The sequence below is a fragment of the Pieris brassicae genome, chromosome 2 (genome assembly GCF_905147105.1).
Source record: "Pieris brassicae chromosome 2, ilPieBrab1.1, whole genome shotgun sequence".
Classification (NCBI taxonomy): Eukaryota; Metazoa; Arthropoda; class Insecta; order Lepidoptera; family Pieridae; genus Pieris; species Pieris brassicae.
In genome coordinates this window covers 21,637,719-21,663,022 of record NC_059666.1, presented here as the reverse complement: position 1 = coordinate 21,663,022, position 25,304 = coordinate 21,637,719, and the positions used below count along the sequence as shown (strand labels likewise).

General features: G+C 33.0%; 1 protein-coding gene across 1 annotated transcript in view; it reads right to left on the bottom strand.

Moving 5' to 3' along the window:
* Positions 1-24,773, bottom strand: part of LOC123720225 (transcription factor collier) — a 51,818-nt gene extending 27,045 nt beyond the window's left edge. The window contains exons 1-7 of the mRNA XM_045676765.1: positions 24,418-24,773; positions 23,120-23,255; positions 18,066-18,222; positions 15,918-15,981; positions 13,969-14,024; positions 7,662-7,735; positions 6,173-6,241 (exon numbers count right to left, since the gene is read on the bottom strand). Of these exons, the coding sequence (XP_045532721.1) occupies positions 6,173-6,241; positions 7,662-7,735; positions 13,969-14,024; positions 15,918-15,981; positions 18,066-18,222; positions 23,120-23,247 (548 nt within the window). The 5' untranslated portion in view covers positions 23,248-23,255; positions 24,418-24,773. The remainder of the gene's footprint in view (positions 1-6,172; positions 6,242-7,661; positions 7,736-13,968; positions 14,025-15,917; positions 15,982-18,065; positions 18,223-23,119; positions 23,256-24,417) is intronic.
* Positions 24,774-25,304: the final 531 nt, after the last annotated feature.

Genomic DNA, 25,304 nt, shown 5'->3' with positions numbered 1-25,304 from the left:
ATGGTTAAGAATAAAATGTTTAAGTTAAATTCGATGGCTTTTATTTGTTTGATTCATATAACTTTGATAAAATATCTATCTACATAAAGAAAGGTCTTGTAAATGATAATATTTTTTTTTATTACGTGACATTTTGCAATGCCTTGCGAGTTGAAGGGTCGTTGCGATTACTCGAGCTCATTACGGTGACATCATATTTCAATTTACGATCGTCACCCAGACTTATCGAGTAGAAATCAGAGGGTACCAGTGCGTCTATAATACTATAAATCAGAAATACGACATCTCATTACTCGGCTTCCTCGATTTATTTTTTACTACCAATTAGATGTAAATCTTTTTGTTCATTAAAAAAAAACGTAGCAAAGGCCAACATTACATAGAGAATTTAAGCTGAACATTAGATAAGTCGACAAGAAAATGCTTGGTTAGAGGGAATAAGAAAACGGTCCTAGTTGTTAAGTCTTGCACAGTTTTGTCGCTATCTTAAGGATAAGAAGCCTAATCACCGGTCGTCGTGCTTGTATCGGGCCGTAGCGAAACGCGGCCTCCCCCAGGGTACACTTTTGGGACCAGTTTCCTTTTTTGTATATATAAGGCTAAGTGTGACGATTTCTTTTGTTGAATCACAGTTCTTTGTGTAATATTTTTGTATGTTCTAATATAATATATTACTTTTTTCTATTCTCTTATTTATTAAGTTATTTCTATTGTTTTACTCAATAATGGCTTAAGAATTAACAGAATGCTAGATACTTAAATTAAAGGATTAAACTTGAGTGTATTTTCACGACGCGGTTTTATAAGGCTATAAATAAAGACTTATGAAGTTATAGAAACTCTCACAGCAGAACTTTCAAACCTACCATTCGGGGGTAGCGCTCGAATGAACGTTTGTTTGCAAACTATTTTTATGAGACATTGTCTAGTTAATGAAGCCACTATGTTCCAAAAGACATTATTAAAAAATAAACACACATAAACTAAAACTGGAACAGTAAATACAAGATTCTAAAGTTAAAACAAATCACATAACGTAATAAAGGAAATCAAGCGTTCAGAAACGAACTTATTTGGCGAAAAGAAAAGAGGCGCACCGCGGCTCGGCGTGTCTAATGAGATAATATAATAGCAGCGATTCGCTCCCACCAATGTTCACAAGACCGAAAATTACCGGAAAACTGCAGTCGAGAGATTCTCGTCTTTATAGAGAAACATTTCCCTAATGTAAAATTAGAAATTCAGCCCACAAATAGGTACTCTTTGTGGTTACGAATGTGTGCGAATTTATAGATTGTTCGTAAAGTGTTTTTTAAACTATACATTATCTTAATATAAATCGATTTCATACAAAATATGCTATCAAATAAAGAATCCGAGGGTTACGTCAAATTGGGAATCGATTTTGTCACACCCGAAATAGGGTGTAAAGATTCCATTGTAATGAAGATGTATGCCATATGCGGAGTTATAACTTTTTTTTTATATTAGATGTATTTAAGTGTTATAAATCAGACAGCCATCTGTATTGATTTGCGGGATTTTCCGACCTCGGGTCAATTAATCAGTTACAATACCACGTGTAATTTTGACTATAACGTTTTTAACAGTACTTTAGGCGTTGTTAAGTGCCTATCATGTACCTAATCCGCTGTATTGTTGGTAATATTTTTTTGTTAAAAAAAATCTGGTAATTTTTTCGAACATTTATATTTGTTGCCATACGTAAGATAAAGAGTGTGTAACATAGATAATAGACAAAGTATTATGTATGATTCTGGTAAAATTGAAATAATAAATAAATAAAGAAACATCTCGAGTAAATATTTTATACAAAGAAAGTGTGTGAACGCTTTAAAGGTTCTTAGAAAAACAACTAAAAACAGTTGAATAGTGTGCTACCCTACTTTTAATACTTACATTGATTCCATGTAATCAATTATGCTTCCCTAAACTGCTATTAATCTACTAAAAGCAAGTCACAATATGTTTATAGAATAGTTTAATACGATCATCAACCCACCCTCGGTCATCGTTTTAAATTCAAGTACAAAACATCTTAATCATTCCACTTCATAAAATTCTTAAGTGATTGCGTAGGGAACATTGAATTGGAAATTGATTTAAAGTTTTATGTTTTATTAGGTTTTTATACCACCGGTTACTAATAAGTATTTTAAAGTTTGTGTTTTTAAAAATAAATATTTCAATTAGAACGCATTCACGATATTTGAATGATTTATCAATCCGTGTATGGCTAGTTATACTGGTCGATTTTTTTGTAATGGCTTATTAGACACTTAACGCAACGGGGCGTCTGGTCTAGAATTAAGCATTCATAACCAAATCTTACAAAAAATAGCTTCAAAAGTCACCCTAAAGCGGCGAAAGAACTGTTTAAGCCCAATAATTAAAAACACGTAGGTTTTAGTTATTACAAAATGTATATTGAATAAGTTAATAGTAGAGTCGGCAACGGGCAGGCGAGCAGAGATAATGAAATTGTGTACAGGAGCGCGACGAGCCGCGATCGTGTCTCGGGCAAAAATCCACTTAACAAATTGCTGCTGATTCGTAGGGTTCTGGATTGTTGCCTGCTTCCACAGTTACGTCAGTTATTCGTGTTATCGGTACATACATGCAATAATTTCCGCGAACTTTATTTGTTTTATGGAATTATTTATTATGTGTGGCTGGTGTACACAACCATGTTTGATTTAAAATATTTAATTCCTTATATAAGTACACATAATATAAACATTTTCTATAGTATAAGTTAAAATCTATCAATCCTAAAAATTTGAAAAAATATAGTCAAGAAAACAGAGGAAAAAGTCCAATATTAGTTTTTACTTAGTAATTAGTACTTATAAAAATAGTACACAAGAAAATAGTGTTCTCTCCTTAATAGAATTTGTAAGTGTTATTGGACGCTTTATTATGTTAAATATCCTTTTTAGTAAATAACCTGATTGATTAAATTACTTATTGGTCTAAAGACTTAGTAATTACAAGATGAAGTAGGTACCTGATAGGAGGTAAACAGCACTTTTTTTAGATAAATATTAAGTGTATTGTTTTGTCTACCTTGTAGTATTATTTTTTATGAAAAAGAAACCAACCTTAACGTATTGACTGTATGATAATTATTTATTTTATTATATACTCCTCCGAAACGGCTCGATCGATTCTTATGAAATTTTGTATTATGAGAATCAGCTCCTATCTATATTTCAAACACCTAAGTGATAAGGGTTGTCCAACCCAATCTCAATCAATTTTTTTTTATCTTTAACTTGCAATATTTTGTTTCAAAAGTGCATTTTTAAATAGCTAGTCTAGTCTAGTAAATCCCATACCGGTGTGAGACAGATAAGTTGATAGAAAAATGGTTTTATACGTAACTGGCACTAAAAACACTTACAGGTAATTAACATGAAAACATTACGTAACCTACTTCTGTAATTCAACATCCATTTGCTAAATAAACCATTATAGCATACATAAAATAATTAAACCATCAACGCTATCATTACGGGCGACGCTGGATAAAAATATAAAAAATACCATTGCAAGGAGTGTAATGAATTCGGCGCGGAGTTTTGCACGCAATTGCACAATTTCAATTATCGAATTACTAAGCGACTGTAGCGTGGGCGGGGTGACTGATGAATTAATGTATCGAGAATAACGCTTGTTTGTTCTGTTTTATTATTTTGTGTATGAAGCTTTAAGAGTAACAAACTGGTCAACTGGACAACAATTGATGTTTGCCTACAGCTCACGTGTATTACTTAAATATGAAATATTGAAGTTCTCGAAATACTTCAAGTTTAATGGTCACTAAATCACTTCTGAATGAAGTATAACCACCGCCCTGCAACGAGGCTAGCAGGTTCGTTGCCAATCTTTAAGGGAGTGATACCCTAGAAGGACACTAAGTTGTATTGGTACGAAAATACCATGACAGTCGGATAATACTATTTTCAATTTGTTCATTTTTGAATAAAATGATACACGCCTGCAACACTGGTGACTAACGAATGCGTTGCTGATCTTTCAGTAAGCTTTTTTCTCGAAGGCCGGTTTTCCACGTTCCACGAAATGGAAACTACCTACTTTAAAAAGCGCTGTACACTGATGACATGAGATAACTGCTATGTTAAGACATCGAAGGTCAACTGCTAATGTCGAAATCCTTGTATATTTCTTCTTTATTATAGCTATAGGTATTTTGTCGCTGTCCGGATTTATGAATTTTGTTTTTGTGCTGTCGTGTTTTGTTTTATTTTGTTTTGCTCATTACATTTTTTATTAGTAAAACTTATTGTGGATCCAATGTTTAATTTATGTCTTATTTTTAACCCCTTTCATTGTATAGATGCATCTCTTTCGAAATAAATAAAGGCTTTTTTGTTTAGTTTTCACTTATTTTTATTTAGATATAAGCCCCTTATTTAAATCTGCTAATTGGCTATCAAACTATTAGAAAACTCCTATCTCCATTCAATTGACGAAAAAGCAAATAAATTAGAACCGCGTTAGTCCTACCCTCACCTATGAAGTTTTCTATTTCTTTTGTTATGTTGGTATTTGACAGCCTGATTGGCTTGCGTTCTTTACGAAACTTTATGAATAACTCAGCATGGTGGCTATTCTGTGTGACTTTTGTACGAGTTTCGTGGGTTGATGATTAGCCGAAACAATCATGATTTTTAGCCCCTTTGGAAAATTTTACCTTTTTATTTGATGTCAATACACAATTTTAGTTACGCAACTCCTTCTAATAGATGGCTAGATAAAAAAGCAACGAAGTGCTTGTTATTTTCTAAAATTAAACAAGTCCGATTAAAACTCCTGACATTCGTGAAAAGTTAACGGATAACAAAGGTCCGTATGCAATAGCAATAGAAAGTTTTTAAAATCTGTCATACAAAGTGATAAATCACCATAAATAGATGTGAATGAGTTAATTTGTTCGAGACAGACTTCGCAGACGTAATAATAACAGTACAAAGTTAAGAACTGAATAATTAACGACCCTTATCCGTAAGTCCCTTCGCCAGTGGCAGATATGCTGTTATTTATAACGAGCTGGTGTATAGCAAATATGCTTATTTATAAGGAATTTTATAGCTACAATCTTAATATATATAAATCTCCTGTCACGATGTTTATCCGCGATGGACTCCTAAAGTACTTAACCAATTTTAAATTAAATTGGCACACCGTGAGCAGTCTGGTCCAACTTAAGAGATAGGATAGCTTAGATCTTTAATTATAGTCGCAATTTTATTTCATTGCAAATTATTTGTCTATAATTAATTGACAGTAACAATTATCTGTTAACTCCAAAAGATTCTAACAGATGTCGATACTTTTCGACTGGATTGAGTATGTAAGCAATAGTTGTCACTGCTATGGTAAACCGACAAACGTGTCATATAAGCTACAATTGAATATCATGATTACCACGTGTTATTGAGGCTAAAGTATAAATTTAATTTATTTTGTAGTAAACGACATACCGTGAATTTCAAATATTTCTACTTTTTTAAATTTTTGGTGTTAGCATAGCCAACCACGTGTTACTTAGACCGAAGTGTAAATCAAATTCAAATTATAGTGACGATAATACAGTGAAATTATTCTTTCGTGTCACAGTATTAAGGCTAACTAAAACCACATTAAGGAGAAACGAAGTTCGCGGGGGCAGCTAGTATATTATAAAAGAAAACACTTAGACAATACAAGCCAAAACAGATTACATTGATAAACAAAATATACGAAACAGAAAACGTAAGACAATTAATTACATTAATACATAAAAAAAATTAAATAAACGACAACTTGAGATTTTAAAGAAATAGCTAGTGTTCCTTTGTTCCTGATTTTTTATAACAGCTAGCAAACGCTCTGCAAACGAAAGTATAAAAACTAAAAGAAAATTGTCCGATTTGGTGGACTGACGACATCGTCAAGCAGTTTGGCTCCCAGTGGACACAGAAAGGCCAGATCGTACTGTAGGCAAATGGAGCAGGCCTACGTCCAGAAGTGGACCAAATAAAGAGACCGACGATGATGATGAGAGGAAAATTGATTTCAAAGTGTGATTAAAGTCTGATTTTGTAACTTTTATATCATTGTAACGTAAATTAAATAGGTAACTTACCGGTCAATTATAACAGGATCTGACGGCGTTTCATTTCTATTTCCGCAACTCTTCTTATCACAGCAACGACTGCAAAAATACGTATAATTTATTTAGGTAGCTGAGGAAAAATCCATGATGACCTACCCTACTAAATCTAAATATTCGTGTAGAGTAAAGTACATGTAGAAAATATATTTTGAAGAATTATAGCAGGCTAGTTACTAAACATGTAAATTCTTTTAACTAAATCACAAAAGTACTATTTATTAAGATTTAGTAGGAAGCCATATCCACATTAAGAAAACACTTGCGCCCTACGGCTCCTTGACGCAAAGGGCAAAGACATTGAAAGGACAGGCTCCCCTGAGACTCCTCCCCGAAGACGAGTGACAGGGATGCACATATCGTGCAACACGAGACAAAAACATTGCGTCTAAGGTGGAATAAAATTTTAATTGATCACACATACAACACTTGTGTATTTACGCACAACCACATCGACAGTGCGGCGAGACGCGTAAAGGAAAAACCACCCCAAACAAACTGTTTAATACAACCGTGTTCTGGCTTTGTGTGTGCAATTCAAATGTTCTATATTGCATTTAGTGTTACGTAAACTGTTACGTTCAAGAAAAGAAACAGTTTAAAGTTTTAAATTAATCTCAATCAAAACTCTTAAAGCAAAAAATTTGATATCAACCTCACTGGCTTAACGCAAGTTAAATAGGAGGTCCGGTTTGCTATTTACGACAAAACAATTCTTTCTTGAATGGCGACAAATGTGACTGCCATAACTCATAGGGTTGGGGCACTGTAACCACAACAGATATCAATTGATATTTAAATTACACATTTCGATGTGTTTAAAAATTCTTAGAAGAATGATTTGCAAATGTTTACAAAAGACACTGCTGGGAATAAAAATGTTTTTCATATGATTGATGAATGTTCCCGAGAATCAATATTTACGTAACGCGCCTTATTTTGGTAGTTCCGTACTACTGTTAGCAACAGCGATGCCGATCCCCATGCAAGTTCCATGCAACCTTGGGTTTGCACGAAAAAAAACACGTATTATATTGTCTGTATCGCTATTAGACGTTACTCTGCCTCCGCGACTACATTCCCGTAGACATTGAACCACGTCAAGACCTTATACGTAGTAGATCTAAACGGGATGGGTAGCGACTTTGTTGGATACGTTCTTTTATACGGAATGGACAACTGCCTAAGTAGACGTCTACCACGTCGACTATATAATTAAATTGGTTATGCCAATTAATCTGGAATTGTATATAAAACACAAAAATCAAGGTTTATAATACTTCACCAAAAATATTCAAAGATTTTTCTACTAGATTTATTATTATTTGACTGAATATGATAATTTATATTAAAAAATCTATCTTTTAATTATGTAAGACAAATTTGCGGAATAATGTGTGGAATATGCGATGTTTAGAATGTACCACCATATAAATTATTGTAAATAAATTATTATTATTACCTGCACATGACTTCGTGTGTCAGCAAGACCCTGCACATTTCTGGATTCTTGTCCTGTCCCTCATAGACGATCGGCTGCAATAACAAAATCATTAAAACCCAAATATGACGCATCGTTTAGACTGGGACAAGATTAGACATAATTTAATTAAAAATCGGCTTGTAGATAAGATAATTTTTCGTCTTCATCAAGTTATTACTTTTTGCTAATTTATGCACCCTTTAATACATAATCACATTTCATTATCTAAGCCGAAGGTCATTTGCATATCGTGAACCAGCTCGATACAGCGTTTTGTTTAATAAATATTTTAATTATTTTATTTATATAAATGTAGCTATACTCAATGGTCATATGTTACACCACGACCTACCTCCAATTAATTATAATGGGTAGTGTCTAAAAGTAAAAACGGCCAGAAGGAAAAAAAACATTCACAACAAAGAGTTGCTGCTTCTGGTAGTACACGACGCGCTTCTAGCGACTGTCAGTAATGGTGATTCACCAAAAGAAGAGAAGATTAGTGACTAACTGCTAAATAAACTTATTCATATACATTCAAATTATTATATATCAAACGTACCTCAAAATATATTCTTTCTTCGGAAATTTTGTTCAATAACTTACAATACACAATTTATCTAAGTTATTAAAGTTACGATAAAATGGATTCACTATTTCAAATCGACCCTATACGAGTTGCCCCACACGTGTTTCGTTTATCTATTAATATCTAATTATGGTGGTCCCGGGGCTAGGGAACTAATCCCGATCATTCGATCCTTTGCCAAATGTTCAATGCAATGCATTGTTTTTGATACCAGTTAAATTTTGTGCAAACTAGTACCTAACTGTATGCCTTTTTAATTTGTCTTGTTTTTTGTTTAAATTTTTTGTAGTTAGATATATGTTTAGTTGAAATTTAATCTCGTTGATAAGCTTATTCAATTTATATCGTGGGACATTGCGCCTATCCGCGGTTAAACTACTAATTTTTTGGTTAAAATTGGTAGTGTAATATTTTTTGCTAAGTTTAGGTTAAGCATAATTTTCATATATTTAAGAAAAGATAGCTTGTAGCATACATTCTACCTAGATATAGCGTTACATATGTGTTGTTTAATGAATAAAATCTGACTATAAATGTCAAATGATATGAATGATGAAAGCCTTAACATGCAGCCTTCAGGGACATAATAAAGAAATTCAGAATAAATTAATTCTTAAGAACAAATATCGTAGTTAAATCTTATAAAAAAAATAACCATAATAACATAGGATATGTAATCAAAATATAAAATTAGCTTCCTAAGACCCTTAAGCCAGCAGGATAGATTTTTCCCCAACAAAATATTTAATTGAATATGAAAGAGTGGAGCATTATCATCTTTTGTACGAAGGATTTAGCCGGATTTGTGGAGATAGGGAGTTTTGTGAGGTATTTAAGGGTCATATGAAAGTATTTGGGCAGCTAAATAGCTGTAGGGTATAATCGGGCAGCAGGTGATATCAATAAGTGTATGGAAAAGGTCATTGTTATACTCAATAAGTGTGTCGTATTTCTGTAACAAAGAGCGTGTGTTTTGTGAGATTTAAATTTTGATGGCGCAATATTGCTTTTAGATTGTTTTCTTTTATTGTTTATACTGTATACTACAGTCTCAACAAATCACGAACACCTTGGATACAATATAGAACTGTAAACTACTTAGATCTGAATAATTTTAGTTATATTCTTACGTATTTTCATGAACACGAACAGAAACTGTGTTTAAACATAGGTTCGTGTTAAGTATGACAATGCTCTATTAACTGGTGAGTTTTGTGTAGGAGCATAAGTGGACATTTTTCGTTTATTCCCTGAACTGGAAGAGTCCCCGCGGAGATCGGGCGAGAGGTATTGGCCGTCAGCGCCGCATGGGATTCAATCTCTGGGGAATTAGTGGGGATTTAAAAAAATATATTTCTATTACAACCTACTCGTTGAGGTATTAAGGATAATTGTGGTATTACATGTTGAATTACAAACAGCTATATGCATTTAACATCCCGAAAGGATATCTGGAAACGACTATACCTACTCTAGCTAGTTTACGAATAAAATACAAGGACCAAGGAGGGCCCAACTTCAAAACAAGATTGTAATACTATTTAAAGCGATAAAAAAACTATGAAAGAAACATTTTCGTATAGAATTTTTAAATTTGTTTAAAATTTTCAAAGCAGCAATAGAGGCAGTGTTGGGCTAGTGGCTTTAGCGTGAGATGTTCATCCCTGAATTTGTAGCTTCGATCCGCTGCTATGCTCCATGGATTTTCTGTCTATCTAACCCTCGCCATACGGTAAAGGAGAACATAGTGAGGAAGCCAAAATGATCACCTACTTGTATATGAAATAAAGATGATTAGAGAAACGGACAGGTTTGTAGCGGTACTAAATCTTAATATATATATACATCTCCAGTCACGATGTTTGTCCGCGATGGACTCCTAAACTACTTAACCGATTTTAAATTAAATTGGCACACCGTGAGCAGCTCTGGTCCAACTCAAGAGATAGGCTAGCTTAGCGTATCTTTAATTATAGTCGCAATTTTATTTTATTGCAAATTATTTGTCTATAATTAATTGACAGTCACAATTATCTGTTAACTCCAAAAGATTCTAACAGATGTCGATTCTTTTCGACTGGATTGAGTAAGTACATCAATAGTTGTCACTGCTATGGTAAACCGACAAACGTGTCATATAAGCTACAATTCAATATCATGATTACCACGTGTTATTGAGGCTAAAGTATAAATTAAATTTATTTTGTATTAAACGAAATACCGTGAAATTAAATTATTTCTACTTTTTTTAATTTTTGGTATTAGCTATAACCACGTGTTACCTAGACCGAAGTGCAAATAAAATTCAAATTATAGTGTCGATAATACAGTGAAATTATTCTTTCATGTCACGGTATTAAGGCTAACGAAAACTACATTAAGGAGAAACGTTCCGAAAGTTCCCGGGGGCAGCTAGTTATTTTTATAAGATTTTAAAAATAGCTCTAAAACTCAATCGAATTACCATGACATTTAATAAACTCTGATACTCTTTGTAAAACGCATAAAAAATGTCATCAGTAACAAAAGATTAATTTTTATCACACTGAAACTTACACTCGCAAGCATGAAGTGAACAAAGGGGAAATAAAAATTCCTTTAGAAAAGACACCGACAAGACGCAGTGCGCTGCAAACAACGTGATTTACATGAGCGACAACACTTCTAGACTTTGAATTTGTTTCTGCTTTTGTTTTATACTTGATGTAGGTAAAACTAATTATGTTATTCTAACATGATACAATTTTTATCGCCATTTATTTATGCGTTGCTGACCAACGTAACTTATAATCCCTTTCAGAAGAACATGTCTTGACCAAAAGCCATCGTTATCCACACTGAGCATCCTGATAAATAAGCTGGATATAGTTGCTCCACTGTCACTTTGAAATCTATTTTCCTTTAGGTTTTTTATAATTTAAAAGTTTTTGTGTTTTTATTACGTACCCTTATCTGTGTGTCGAGCGCTGGAAATATTTTGTAAATAAATAAAATATAACACAACTAATATATCTATATTAATAAAAACTGAGGTACTGAGGCAAGTAGATGGCCTTAGATTTTTCAGCCTCTTCAGTCATTTTACAGACAAATAGGTAATCAGCCTTCTGATCATGTCATCGATTTGTCTGTTTGAGACACGCCAGACTCCTCACGATACTTCACCGTATGAGAAAGTGCTAATTGCACACAGAAAAAAAAATGAAAGATGTGATTCGAATATACGACCTCAGGGATGAGGGTCATACGCACTAGGCAATACTGCTGATGACACACAGCAATCATTATATATAATATATTTTAATTATTCCACATATCTTAATTTATAATTAATATAATATAATTTAATATCGCAATTGCATGGGAAAAATATGCAAGTTTGTAATGCAGTAATCGACTATTATCACAATGGCTTCCGAAAGTCATTTCGCCAACAAAAAGAACCAAATTAATATGTTGTTTGAACGATGTAAAATAAACACAATCAGTTGGCCACGTGCTACGCGCGCGGGCTCTATTCAAACCGTCCAAGTTCTATGGGATTTGGCCGAATCTCATTTTACGTTCTTAAGACTATGTTCAAACAGAGGGTCTGATTTTAGATATTGATATGATAGTGATTTAGTGTGAGAATATAAATAATCTCCTCATTGTTCGAATGTAATATAAAATGAAACTGCAAATGAATCATCGACGTGAAAAGACAACCCTTTAGTAATTAATTCTTGGCTACATCTAGCGTCTAGACGACTATTTTTTCGGTGGATAGTTGCGTGCAGGGTTCGCATGCACGGTTACCACATTAGCTGATTGCTCGTGTACCCTCAGCCTAACATTTTAATACAATTAAATCAACCGCAATTCGCTATTATCCGAACGCCATCTTTGTCAACGTTTTAGTTCAATGACTGCTTTGCGTGTCACTCTCGTCTCTTAAACGTTAAATCATATGTTATGTATGTATTAGTAGTATTGTTACATATGTACAAACGTATACATATAAACATATTACACTTCTATACAGAATAATTCGACATGTCGCGAAACAAAAGCGAGGGTCTCGAAAGGTTTGGCAATTATCACACACGAGTTTATTACATAAATAACAATTTTAGCTTAGCAAACCATCATGAAACTTTGTGTACTTCACATATATAATTTCAACACGTCCCAGCCTCTTAGTGTTGTGTAACAAGAGGCCAATTACGAAAGATTTATGCCATGAACATAATTAACTTAGGCCGAACGTTGTTAACTAAGAATTACGGAATTGTTTCGCGTTTGTTCCTATTCGTTGCAATCTTCTACTATCTCACTTCTATTGTTTATTTAACAATTCGTAAACGAAATTTATATAATTTGAGCAGTGTTGTAGAATCCCTGAGGTCGTAAGTTCGGTGCCCGGCTGTACACCAATGGAGTTTTATTCTATATGCGCATTTAACATTCGCTCGAATAGTGAAGAAAAACATCGTGTGGAATCCGACTTGCGTTAGACCAAAAAACGACAGCGCGTGTCAGGCACAGGAGGCTTATCACCTACTTGGCTATTAGATTTAATGTACAGTGTTTGTTAATCGTATTTTTTGTTGTTGTATTTATTTAATTTGTCAGTATTCCGTATAAATTTAGGCATTTAAACGCATAAACAATGGCGCTCAAACCTTCCTTTTGATCAATATTAACGTTAATACGTTTATAAGTGACCTATATGAATAAAATAATTTTTATTGAATTTGCTTTACCTCTAATTTCTTAGTATCTATTTCGTAAACACTTTATAGGCAAGTATCTGATAAACTGTGCATAATACGCCATCTATATTTGTGTCTAAAGCATGTTGATTTTCTCACAATGTTTTGCTCCATCTTACGAGGAACTGTCAATTGCGCAATCAGGGAAAAAAGTCCTCGATTTCATGGTCGATAGTGGCATATCCAAGCCCTTATGCCTAGCTGGTAGAAGATTTTAAAATACTAACAGGAACAGGAAAATATGATTCCCATAACCTTAGGGTGAATTTATGTCAATTTAAGTTGACCAGAGGTTGGGTGGGCGTGCAGATTGTACCTAATCTGTGGGCGATGAGAATTGGGCGCGCGGGTGCCACGTGCCCGTCACGTGTCTGTGGTACCCTTACAGAGTCGACTTGTGCATATTTCCTATTACTTTATGTTATTACTTATTAGTATTGTGCATACATTAATCTTTTTTGTAAGCTGATCTGTGTTCAAGGGATTGTTAACGCTACGATTGCTACGACGTAGCTACCGGTTGACGTGTTTTATTAGTAATAAGAACGTTTTTTTTATTTTGCTAAGCTATTCCTTATATCTAAGAGTATAAGAGATGAAGAGTAAGACCTGACAGCAACTAAGTGTAGCATTACAAGTATGCCAAATAGTTTAAACGTCATAGTGATTAGTCTCGACTCCGGCTTGCTTGTCTGTGTCCCTAAATGTTTGAACTTTGAATTTGGCCAATACATTTATGTGTATTGATCATAATTTTAGTGTAAGTAATTATTACTTCGCTCATAAGAAACTCAAGAACAAACTATTTAGTAAGACCGAGCTTTTTAACAAAAAGGTTTTATGTTAGATTTTGTTCGTATGAATTCAATATGATTATTAAAATATGAACATAAAACTTATTAAATAAAACTAATTCAATATAATATCTATAAACAAAACTCACCTGTTTGGTAACGGAGTCTATAAGCCGAACGAATATATCCTGCTCCTGTCTGATGCCTGAAACAAACGCACTAAAGTTACATAAATCATCATTTGAGGCAGAAATGTTTTCACAACTCATCTGTACTCCCTAACGTTAGACTTGGTACACACCCTTTAAAACATAGGATATATACCCATATATTTAATTTAGGTATGTATTATAATACAAAACAAAATATATATTGAGAATATTTTCAGACGCTTTTTTTTTTCAATATTTTTCTACTTGTCAAAAGGTCAAGTGATATACACCATACAGTCTTAAAAAAAACATACTATTTTAATCACTAGTTTTTATGTAAAAACATTTGAACTTAGTAGCAATTCATAATAAATTACTACGCAAGAACAGTGTCTTCCCTCTTCTAGTAGTTATTAATAGAGACTGTAAGGTGTGTTATTTGAAACTGTCTTATGTTAAATATCCTTTTTAGTAAATTAGGTTAGTTTTAAAATACTTATTAGAATTAGGCTTGAACGTGAAGTTAATGTAAAAAAAGAAAATTACACACATTTTCGTAATATTCAGATAGAGCAATCAAATGTTATGAAACTCTTTATAAATAGGTGTGGAGACTGAAAACGACGAAACCATTTGAACCAGTGAATAAGTGTTAGTGGACCCTAGTCTTAAGTGCTAAATAGTGGTAGGTAAAAAAAATAAACACAAGAACAGAGTGCCTTCAATTTATTAGAGATTGTAAGTAGTGGACACTTTCTCATGTTAAATATCCTTAATTAGGATTAGTCTTAACTTAGATTAGATCGTAATTTTCCACGGTGTGTGTTTAGTGACATAAAGACATGAATAATTAAATAATAAAAATAAGTGTGGAAGCGGAAAATAAATTATTTAATGTTCAAAATAATCTAAGCTCAGCTTTAACAGTATTACACATAGCAGCAATAAAGCGCAAGCGAGCTTCCTACGCCAAAGACATTGCACAATTTGTTAACTCCTTCAAATTACATTTTCCTTTTTCCTTACAGGGATTACATTATAGCAGAATTAAGAAGCACCCTAAGCGTTAATTTCTATGTAATTTCCGTGCCATATTTAATTTTGTGCGATTGTCGCGCATTTATAGGGCGATAGGGAAATTATTTAGGCACGAATTCGACACATTAATAATAGCAAATTTTAATTGATTTAATTAAAGATTTGTAATTATTTTTTAAATACACTTTTGATGGTACGGAAAATAATAATAATATGAACATAGATATCTGTGAAAAATTTTGTTTTTAAGCGCCTTATATTTCAATTTTATATGTAGATACAGTTATATGTAAAAAAAACACAACATTTCTTAAGAAAACACTTTTGAAACGGATTGAAGCTATGTATTATTAATAAAAAAAACTTACAATAATTTACATAATTTTGTGTTTTGTGGTCACCGTGACCACGCAACGCTTCAATCCGTTGAAAAAGTGTCTTCGTAATGTGTAAAAGCAATTTTAACAAAAGACAATACTATGTACAACATTTCTTTCTAATTTTTTAACCACATGATTTATTTTGTCTTACAACATCGTCAAATAGATATTAACTGTTAGTGTTTCTCCAATCTGAATATTTATTTGAACATAAACATACTATTATTTGGTACCAATTTTCTATTATTCTGACCGAATCAAAACGACCAATATTTGCTGTCCGCCTATGCATTGTCTAGAGTAGTTATGTGCGAATAGACCAATGCACTGTCTACTCTGTATGGTAGATTTTTAATAGGACTAAGCGACTCTTCTAAGTCCTATTATAAAACTGTACACTATCATAAGAGAAGCGCTGGACAAAAACTGGTGGAAACAGATAGTCCACTCCAGATATCTACCAGATTTCAAACTAAATAATATTTTTTATATAAATTAATAGTTTGGAAATATTTTAGTTCAACTCACCATTTGCATAAAGCAATTGAAGCCTATATTGAATCCCGTTGTTTGTTTTTTGTCCTTCAGCTTCCTGTAAAAATAAACATTTATATCCGTGAACAGTTTACTAATATTTAAAACTAGCTGATCGCAAACATCGTTTCGCCTTTAATATTATTTTTCAAACTTTTTAGTAGCTACATACCATCATATGGAATACTTTGTTATGGTGACATTAAAAGACTGTTTGCTTTTCCGGAGTAAATTAATGATAAATAAAAAAAAACATTCTAGACTATATTATTTTGAAACACTTTCACAAAACCATAGACATACATTCCATCTATTTATTGCTGGCCAGCGACAAATTGGAAATTATTTGGTAAATGAAAAAACATATGCATACTCCTTTGTTTATAAATTAGTTTTAAAAAGTTTTTATATCGGAATTAAAAGAAAACGGTAGCATAGTACCAAGTAAACAAGCTATGATAGCATGTTTGCTACTAAATAATAAATGCTTGGTGAACAAACAAGATGTGTGAATGCACGACCCGCGTGGCCTACTTATGTTTTATTTCCACAATTTCTTCCCGCGTTTTTTACTTTTGTTTTAAATTGACTGTATTTAAATTATTTTTTATACCGCTTGTTAGGTATGAAGATAAACCTCATTGTTCATACATTAAAAGAGACCCAATACATTTATATCTTTATATAATTCTACTGTAACTACGTGTGTCACTGAACTCTTCTTGGACCGTTTTGAATGAATTTATTTGTATGCGTTTGGGTGGAGCCCTGGATGGATTAGATTCACAAATCCATGCAGCAGATGGCGCTGCAGTCAGTAGGTTATTTATCTATACAGCAAATTAACAGTTGGTATATTTTCCATATAAATTATGTGTATGTGTTCGTAGTTAAACTGTTAAACGGCAGGATACATTTTGATTAATTTTTTTGTGTGTTTAAGTTAAGTGGATGCTGATTTACATGATTAAATATGTGTGTTGTCTGCCGCTAGTGTTCTTAAAAATATTTTAATATTCTAGTTATATTAATCGATATAATAAAACCATGTACCTAACTCATATGTCAACAAACGAAAAACTTTCGACTTTAGGGCCGTACCGTAAAAAATATCATATTTATGTAACTAGCCCCAATATTAAATTCTAAAGATAATACAATTGAAAGTATAAGAAAAACCTTCGCCAGTCAAATCTTTAAACAACTCCAACGCTATATTAAAGTATTTAAATATAATATAATACCACCAACGCAGTCAAATTATGTAAATACAATTGCACACAATAGAGAGCCCTGTACGATCCTGATTGATGGACGAACCGGCTGATTCACGATATTTATCAAATGGATTTATTGATAAACGCACCATTTATACATTGTACTTAATTTATCGTAATATTTAAAGAATAATAATTCTTTCTTTAATAATTAGTTCTTTATTAAAAGAGTTGATACATAGAACCCCTTGTCTGGATTAATACAGCAGCTGTATCAGCAGATCATCGCACGTCGACGTAGTATACGAAATTCCACCCGTATCACCTTGACGTCCGTCAACTGAGTTTTTAAGGTAGTTTGCCACTATGTGGAACCAGCTGCCCACTGAAGTATATCCGAACCAATTCGACTAAGGGTCATTTAAGGAAAGAGCGTACCCATTCTTAAAAGTCCGGCAACGCCCTTGCGACCTTTCTTGCATTCAGATTGTCCATGGGTGGCGGTATTACTTAGCATAAGGTGAGCCTCCTGCCCGTTTGCTGCTCCTATAAAAAAACCCCTACATAGCATGCCTATCAGACATGCCATCAGGCAGATCTGTGGCAGAGAAGCAAGGCCACAGGGGCATGTCAAATCTCCCTTTTACTGAATAAGGGCTTTATTTGCTTATACTTCGGTTTGGTGGGCTTGGTGTTATATTAATGGGCGAGTCGGAGCTGGCTTATACTATTCAAGTTACTGACGTTTTTGACAATTCTATAGCGGCAATTTTCCAGCAAAATTATAAATATGCCACATTAAAATTGCTTACGTCCTTACTACGTATATTGCCATAGGGAAGCAAAATCTATAGACCGTTATAAACTAAATAATTGTGATGATTGAGCTATTTTAATCCAGTATATCGCATTAAAAGTATCTTACTTGGTCCTTTTCTATAAACCCTATGAATGCAGTGCGCTCAATCTCGATTGGTTGTCCCGCCCGATCGTACAACGCGACCACGAAATGGAAGAAGTTGCTCTTGCGCAGGTTGCTCGGCGGCTGCTTCTCGAAGTGCGCTCGACCCACACCCACGCTACTAAAAGGAGAAATAAGAATATTTTACGTACATTTACATGAGTTATTTCTCCCTAAAATGAATTATTCAATTATACTTTACAAAAATGTGACAGTTGCTCCACTAATCATAATATTTACATATTTATTATGATCTGTTAAGTAAATATTAGTTTAATATCCAAACAGGAATGCAGCAAAACAATAGATATTTGGCGGCAATGCTAACCCTTGGCGCCATACTCCTTGTTGCGTCAGTGTCAACCAGAATGACAATTCAGCTTACTTGTTGCAAACTGACAGTTGTTACTGTCATTGATATGTTAAAATAGGTAACGTATGATAGACTATTAAGACCAAGATAAAACGCATTTTTATTAGAATACATATCGTTCACATAGCAATAGACAATATATTTTGCTTGTATACAATTAAAGTTTTTGTTAAGATATTTCAATTGTATTGTAATCTTTGATTTTATGCTTTCGTAAAAGCGAAATAGAAAATAAGAGTCTTAAAAATCGATGATTCATTGCTTAATTCCATTGTAATTATAATCTCGGAAAAAAATGATTATGGTATAAAATCACAAATTTACTTAACTTTGAGAGACGAAACATTAACCAGATTATACCCATAAATTACTCGAATAAAGAGAGCCATAAACTACAGAACGTCATCTATAACTTTAAAACCACGGTGACTAAACATTTTACGGTCTTATTCAAATAAACGAAAACAATAGAACAGATTAAAAATCCTTTCAAAATGATTTACGATACTGCGGTCGGAAAGATATGACTATTTGCAAATTGCCAACGTCCACTTTTTTTATCAATTCAACCCTTAAACGCCGGCTATATTTGTCCATCGACATATAAAATCTACGTAAGTATTTTATCGTCAGAATCTATTACAAAAAGGGCTTGTATTTTTTTTTACCTCGTCTTGTGTTTCGGCATGTGTTTTTCGACATTAAAAACGTGGTTCCAATTCCCAATCAGGCACGGAAGACCTTTTTAACTAATGAAAAATGATTATCTAAATTAATAAGCCAGCAGTTTGTGACATGTATTTATTGCTTACTTATATTAAACTCGAAGAAATTATCAAAAGATTTGATCGACTGAGGGTGTAATTTCTATACTAGTGTATACGAAAGAGTCGCTGAACTGGCAAGAGCTATTTCAAAACGTTCACTGTTTGTGTACTGAGAAATAATTCAGGGAATTGTTCCCATACTAAACCTTTATTAAAGTGATCAACGGCGATGGAAGTTATAAAATTGACCAATTTATCATCGATATAGCACAGTATACGTGACAACACTATCAATATGGCATTACCCGGCCTGTATTACGCTACGGTAGCCCATTCATCTCTCCGCTGCAGAATTTGCGTAAACAAATTGGTTTCGCGATTGCCATTTTATACCCTCGCACGCGATGCTCCATTGTTTTATTTATCGCCACCAGTTTCGGCAGCGCACTCGCGATTAGGTTGTAGCGCTTTTTTCGCTTACAGATCACGGTAGATTTGTCAATCTTCGATGCGATTTTGTTTTTCGGTAATGGCAACATTTTTACGGGGAATTTTGGATTCAGCTATTGGCGGAGTTTTTTTTTGGTGTTTGTTTAAAAGATATATTTGTATTAAGATATATTTTTTTTTATTTCAGCTGGTAAACGCTGTGCCTCACATATACAAAATAAGATAGAAGAAAATGTTTAATAGATATTAAATGAATCGGTCATACAATATATAAGCCAATTGAAATCCTTCGCTAAATAACTGTTAACTTTGAAATATTTTTTTTAAATAAAACGACACGTGTAAATTTTTGGAGGTAATTGCTTATGATGTCTTTTTTGTATTAGCACTGTGTGTACCTGAGGTCCTAAGATCGATCACGGCTGTGTACCAATGGACTATCTATGTGCGCATTTAGGCCGAACGGTAAAGGAAAAAATTGAGAGGCCAGCTTGCCTCCGACCTAAAAAGCTTGTGTTGCTACAGATTATTTTTTATTTTAACTGTGTGTCATGCCACGCAAGTTATACATATTTTAATTACCAAATTGCATATTAGATTAATGTGCATCATTATATAAGAGTAATTTGACAAAAACCATGTAATCGTTGAAGGGTGGGTCTTAATGACTTGAACTTAATAAATGAGCCTGTCATCACTGCCGCTCGGCTATCTATTCGTATTTGTCATTATATTCGGGATTAAAATTTGATTAATCATTTAATCATGGAAGTGTTTTAATAGCTGAATTAATGATGATAAAATTAGTATAAGAAAGTATTGTTTGGTTGTGTACTAGCTTTACTAAAAAAATTATAGAAGAATTAATTTTCATAGATCAAACTCCATTATTTATTGATGTCTGTGCTGTACTCATATATGCATCTCAGTCTTATATGCATATTAATTCTATCTATAAAGCATGTAAGCAATACAGCTGATAGTTTTATCAAAAGTTCATTATTCACATCAACAACGATGAAGGACCCAAAAAATTAAGTTTCGGTTGTTCCAACCATTCACGAGTGTAAGTAGTTGTTTTATTTGAAAGATAATCTATGAAAACTATTTTATCTGATTTATTTTTTATTTTATTCGCAACGAAGAAAAACCCAAAAATTCATAAAACTTCGTTCTTTCAATCCGTTCCCGATGGTAAATAGTTAGTATAAAAGATAATCTATGAAAACTATTTTATCTGATTTATTTTTTATTTTATTCGCAACGAAGAAAAACCCAAAAATTCATAAAACTTCGTTCTTTCAATCCGTTCACGAGTGTAAATAGTAGTTGTTTTATTTGAAAGATAATCTATGAAAACTATTTTATCTGATTTATTTTTTATTTTATTCGCAACGAAGAAAAACCCAAAAATTCATAAAACTTCGTTCTTTCAATCCGTTCACGAGTGTAAATAGTAGTTGTTTTATTTGAAAGATAATCTATGAAAACTATTTTATCTGATTTATTTTTTATTTTATTCGCAACGAAGAAAAACCCAAAAATTCATAAAACTTCGTTCTTTCAATCCGTTCCCTTCAAATAGTAGTTGTTTTATATAAAATATAATATATAGAAAAGGTTTTATTAAATATGTAATGCAATAACAGAATTATTGAAAAAACCCATACTTAACACGCAAGTAATGAAGCATTTGGTTTATGATGTATTGATGCACTCTCGAATTAGTAGGCATTGTTTGCGAAGGGTTCTGACATCTGTCGTGTTTTAGCTCTTGAATGTTTATTCTAGCCATACGTAACTCTATGTCAACAATTTACTGTAATTGTTTATTTTTTTAATTTCATTGGCAAACACTTGTTGGATGGGTATGGTTAAATTATTTATTGGTTATACATAATTATTATTTCTGCCTGTTCTACTTAGGTGAGTAGACATTTGTCTTGATGTTATAGTTCACGGACTGAGCAGTGTTTTTATTATATCTGTATTATATAATTACATATATTTTATTTTTTAATACTTGCCTATTATTAAATTATTTATTTCACCCAATTTATAATAAGTTAATTTTTTTTTGTTATAAACAATAAAAAAATATATATTAATCGTTTAAGGTATCGTATAATATACCCAACAGTCCAATAATAAAAATTAATACAATCAGAAACCAACAAAACAGATGTTAAACTTGAAAATTTCAACCATAAAAATCTGTAATTTTATTGACGAACTTCTCAGTTCATTTATTTGATTATCTATTGAAATGTAAAATTGTCTGTTCATTATCTGTAGGTACCCGTTATGATTTATAACGCCCTTTTCATGAATGCCCACTTGTTACCGCTAGTTCATTATCGGAACGAATTTGCGCTCCCCTGATTGGACACGGCACTAGTTATTGTATGAGAATAAATCATTGTGTTTTGGTATGTAGACTTTGAGAACAAAGTTTTAGAGCAGGATTGCTTTTGGATTAGGATTATTATTATTAAGAGGTGACTTAATCGATTAAAAGGTGGCGAAATCGACAGGAATGTATACCCAATGAAAAGAGTGTACACACGAAACAAATATAAGAAATTAATTAGAATAACAATATCACAAACAAATAACTGTAGGCAACAACATTTGTTGAATACAAATAAACTAGATTTATGCACGGCAGTTTAAGAAAATTTTTATTACAAACATTTAACTGAATTTTTGAATCATTAATAGCAATTTTATTTAAGAATTAATATATTTTAAATTATTCAACATTTAAAAAATAGTTTCAGTCATATTTACTGAGGTTTAACTTTAATATACTATGTTTGTTTGACGACTTTTAGTTTTTATTACGAGTGATAAAAAGAGTTGTGGTCGGTCTTTTAATAAACGTCTTTTCCCTTTTAAATATTTTCTATATTTACAACACAGTAGCCCCTATCGAATCCAACCCATAATCTCATTCAGCGGATTTTGTTAGCCACTTTGTTAATACAATTTATCGAATTTGGATGCTCTTTTCGTCCACTAATTGGCTTATTATCCCCCAAATTCAGGATACATCTTGTTTTCACATTCTAAATTCAAATGAATTAGATTCTTCATTATTTGTGGAGCGAGCCTTTTACAATTCCCTTTCTTATTTGATTATTGTGACAATCGTGTATTGATACATTAGACATTACATTATACATTAGTACATAATAATTTTCATCATTTTAATAAAGATATTATAATAAATTAAGTGTTTACACAAATATCTATTCCTTGCATGTAAATGCTACCTATTTGTAAAGTCAAATGTACAAATTTTTGTTAGTAATAAACCCTGGTTCTAGACTACTATTAGAACACGTATCGAACTAGGAACATATACCGTATGTTAATAACCAACAGTGTTATTATAATTACTATTTCATTCAAGTCAAGGAACTTACTTGGTATTGTCAACTAAGGAGCTGGGTGTCATCCACGCTCGTGTAAGCGGCTCCTCTTTGAGTGATGTAACCGGTCCTCGAGGCTGTGTATGTACCCCCGCAGCCTCTTGGTGATGTAGGCCGAACATAAGTCCACCTGATGAAAGAATATCCATATTTAGTTTCAGGAAAGGTTAAGGGCTGTCTACCGATACAAATTTAATGACGAGGAATAAGTGATACTTGTATCTTATAATCCATAATAAACATATTTTATTTTTTGCACTTTTTAATGAAATTATAAAACATTTATGTTAAAGCACATTATATTACATTATTGAAGTTTTTATATTTTTCAGCAAACTCGGACAGATTTAAAAAATGCAATAAATTTACGAGTGCATTTTTTATCAATAAATGACAATTGTGAATATTTTAATCTCATCTTTAGCCTTTTTTAAATGGAAAATTCCATGTCAACAATTACAAAAATATGTATAGTATATTTATAAGTACTACATATATTTTACAGTGTTGTTTGAAGTAGGGAAGTACGTGAGATATAGCTAATTTCAATTTGTCGATACAAGTTATTTTTTAGTATAGGTTCCTAAACGTTACAACAAAAATTATAGTAACTTATTCCTATTTCTGTGCTCAATTATAAGCCATGGGTACCAGTTAGATACAGAAAAGATTATTAATAGCTAAAGGCGTATTTAGACATAAAACTTATTGTGAAGAAGATCAAAGAGTATCTAGAAAGCCACGCGAACAAAACAAATTGCGGCCGATTGTGTTATATATAAAAAATTACTATTTCAAACATTGCTTATAGGTATTGAAATTACTTATTAAATTTACGGTCATTACTATTTTTAATTTGTTTAATTTGACAATAAAAATTTAATTTGACAATTTCAAATAATTTTTATAAAATTTTTGAGCCAAATAATTTTTTAAAATACTTTTACGAAAAATCCTGTCACATGATAATGTCTAATAACTTTTTATTGTGACGCAAATAAAGTTTGTGCGTAGCACATCGTAGCTATCCGTAGCACTCGTAATACAATAGCATAGTCAAACAATCTACACAGATCAGAATTAAATACGCCATTTTGGCTTTTATTCCTTATTATTTTACATATAAAATTTTCTCGACATGTAGCTTAACTCTTGACCAAAAAAAAATACTCAAAATTCTCAAATATTTAAAATAAATCTTTAAATTAATTATTTGTCTACATAACAGATTTCAGCACCAAATATATATTTGGAATTTTGAGTTTTTAAGCGTAAAATGATAAATTACATACCGGAGGACCTCGGCGCGCCTGAAGGGTACAGTTTTCGTCCCCATCCCACGGGATCTAGTTCCAGCGGCGGCCACGGCGAGCCAGTATACCCGCCCGCCGCCGCGTTTAACTCGTCCGACCGAATCGCGAATCACGACCGGACACCCGACCGGGCGCCCGAGAGCGCACGAACACTCGCGGAAAATAACGAACTTTAACACGAAAACGCCGGTTTGTTATTTTCTACTTTTACAACTTTTTTTATTCGCACACAAATATTGTATCTATCGCAGTGTCCGCTGCATTTTAAAACACAAATTTAATCACTGGAATTTCAGTAGGAAATAATATGTTTAGCAAAATAGAAGAATTCAAAGATTTAAATGTAAGGTAATATTTAAAATAAATTCTAAAAGTTCTATGCACCGCAGTTGTTATCGCTGAGGGATAGAGTCCCGGTTGTACGGGCGATCCCGTTGTGAATTTGCGGAACACTAACAAGCGTCGCGGGAGCGCGCCGCCGAGTGCTCGAGTTGCGCTGCGTCCCCGTCCGTCCCCGCGGACTGTGGGAGGCGCCCTTGGGACACGCCCTCGCCTCAAGAGCGGGACGACCGCACTAGCGCAGGTGGCGCCACTTTCCAACAATTCCATCGCTGTTATTAAATTCAAATATCGAACAGAAAACCCAAGTTTTAAATTTAAGTTTCGAATATTTTTTCTGGAATTTTTCAGCCAGCACACGTGCGGTTTTAACATGGATGTGTATAGTAATGGCGGCTCGCTGTGGAGGTTCTCCTCGGAGACCGAGGTAAGGGATGAGGCGATGAGACAAATAGAGTCTCTTCGGGCCCTCAACTGGGACGGACCAGTAAGTATTACTTATTAAATGTTACATTGACGATGATGAA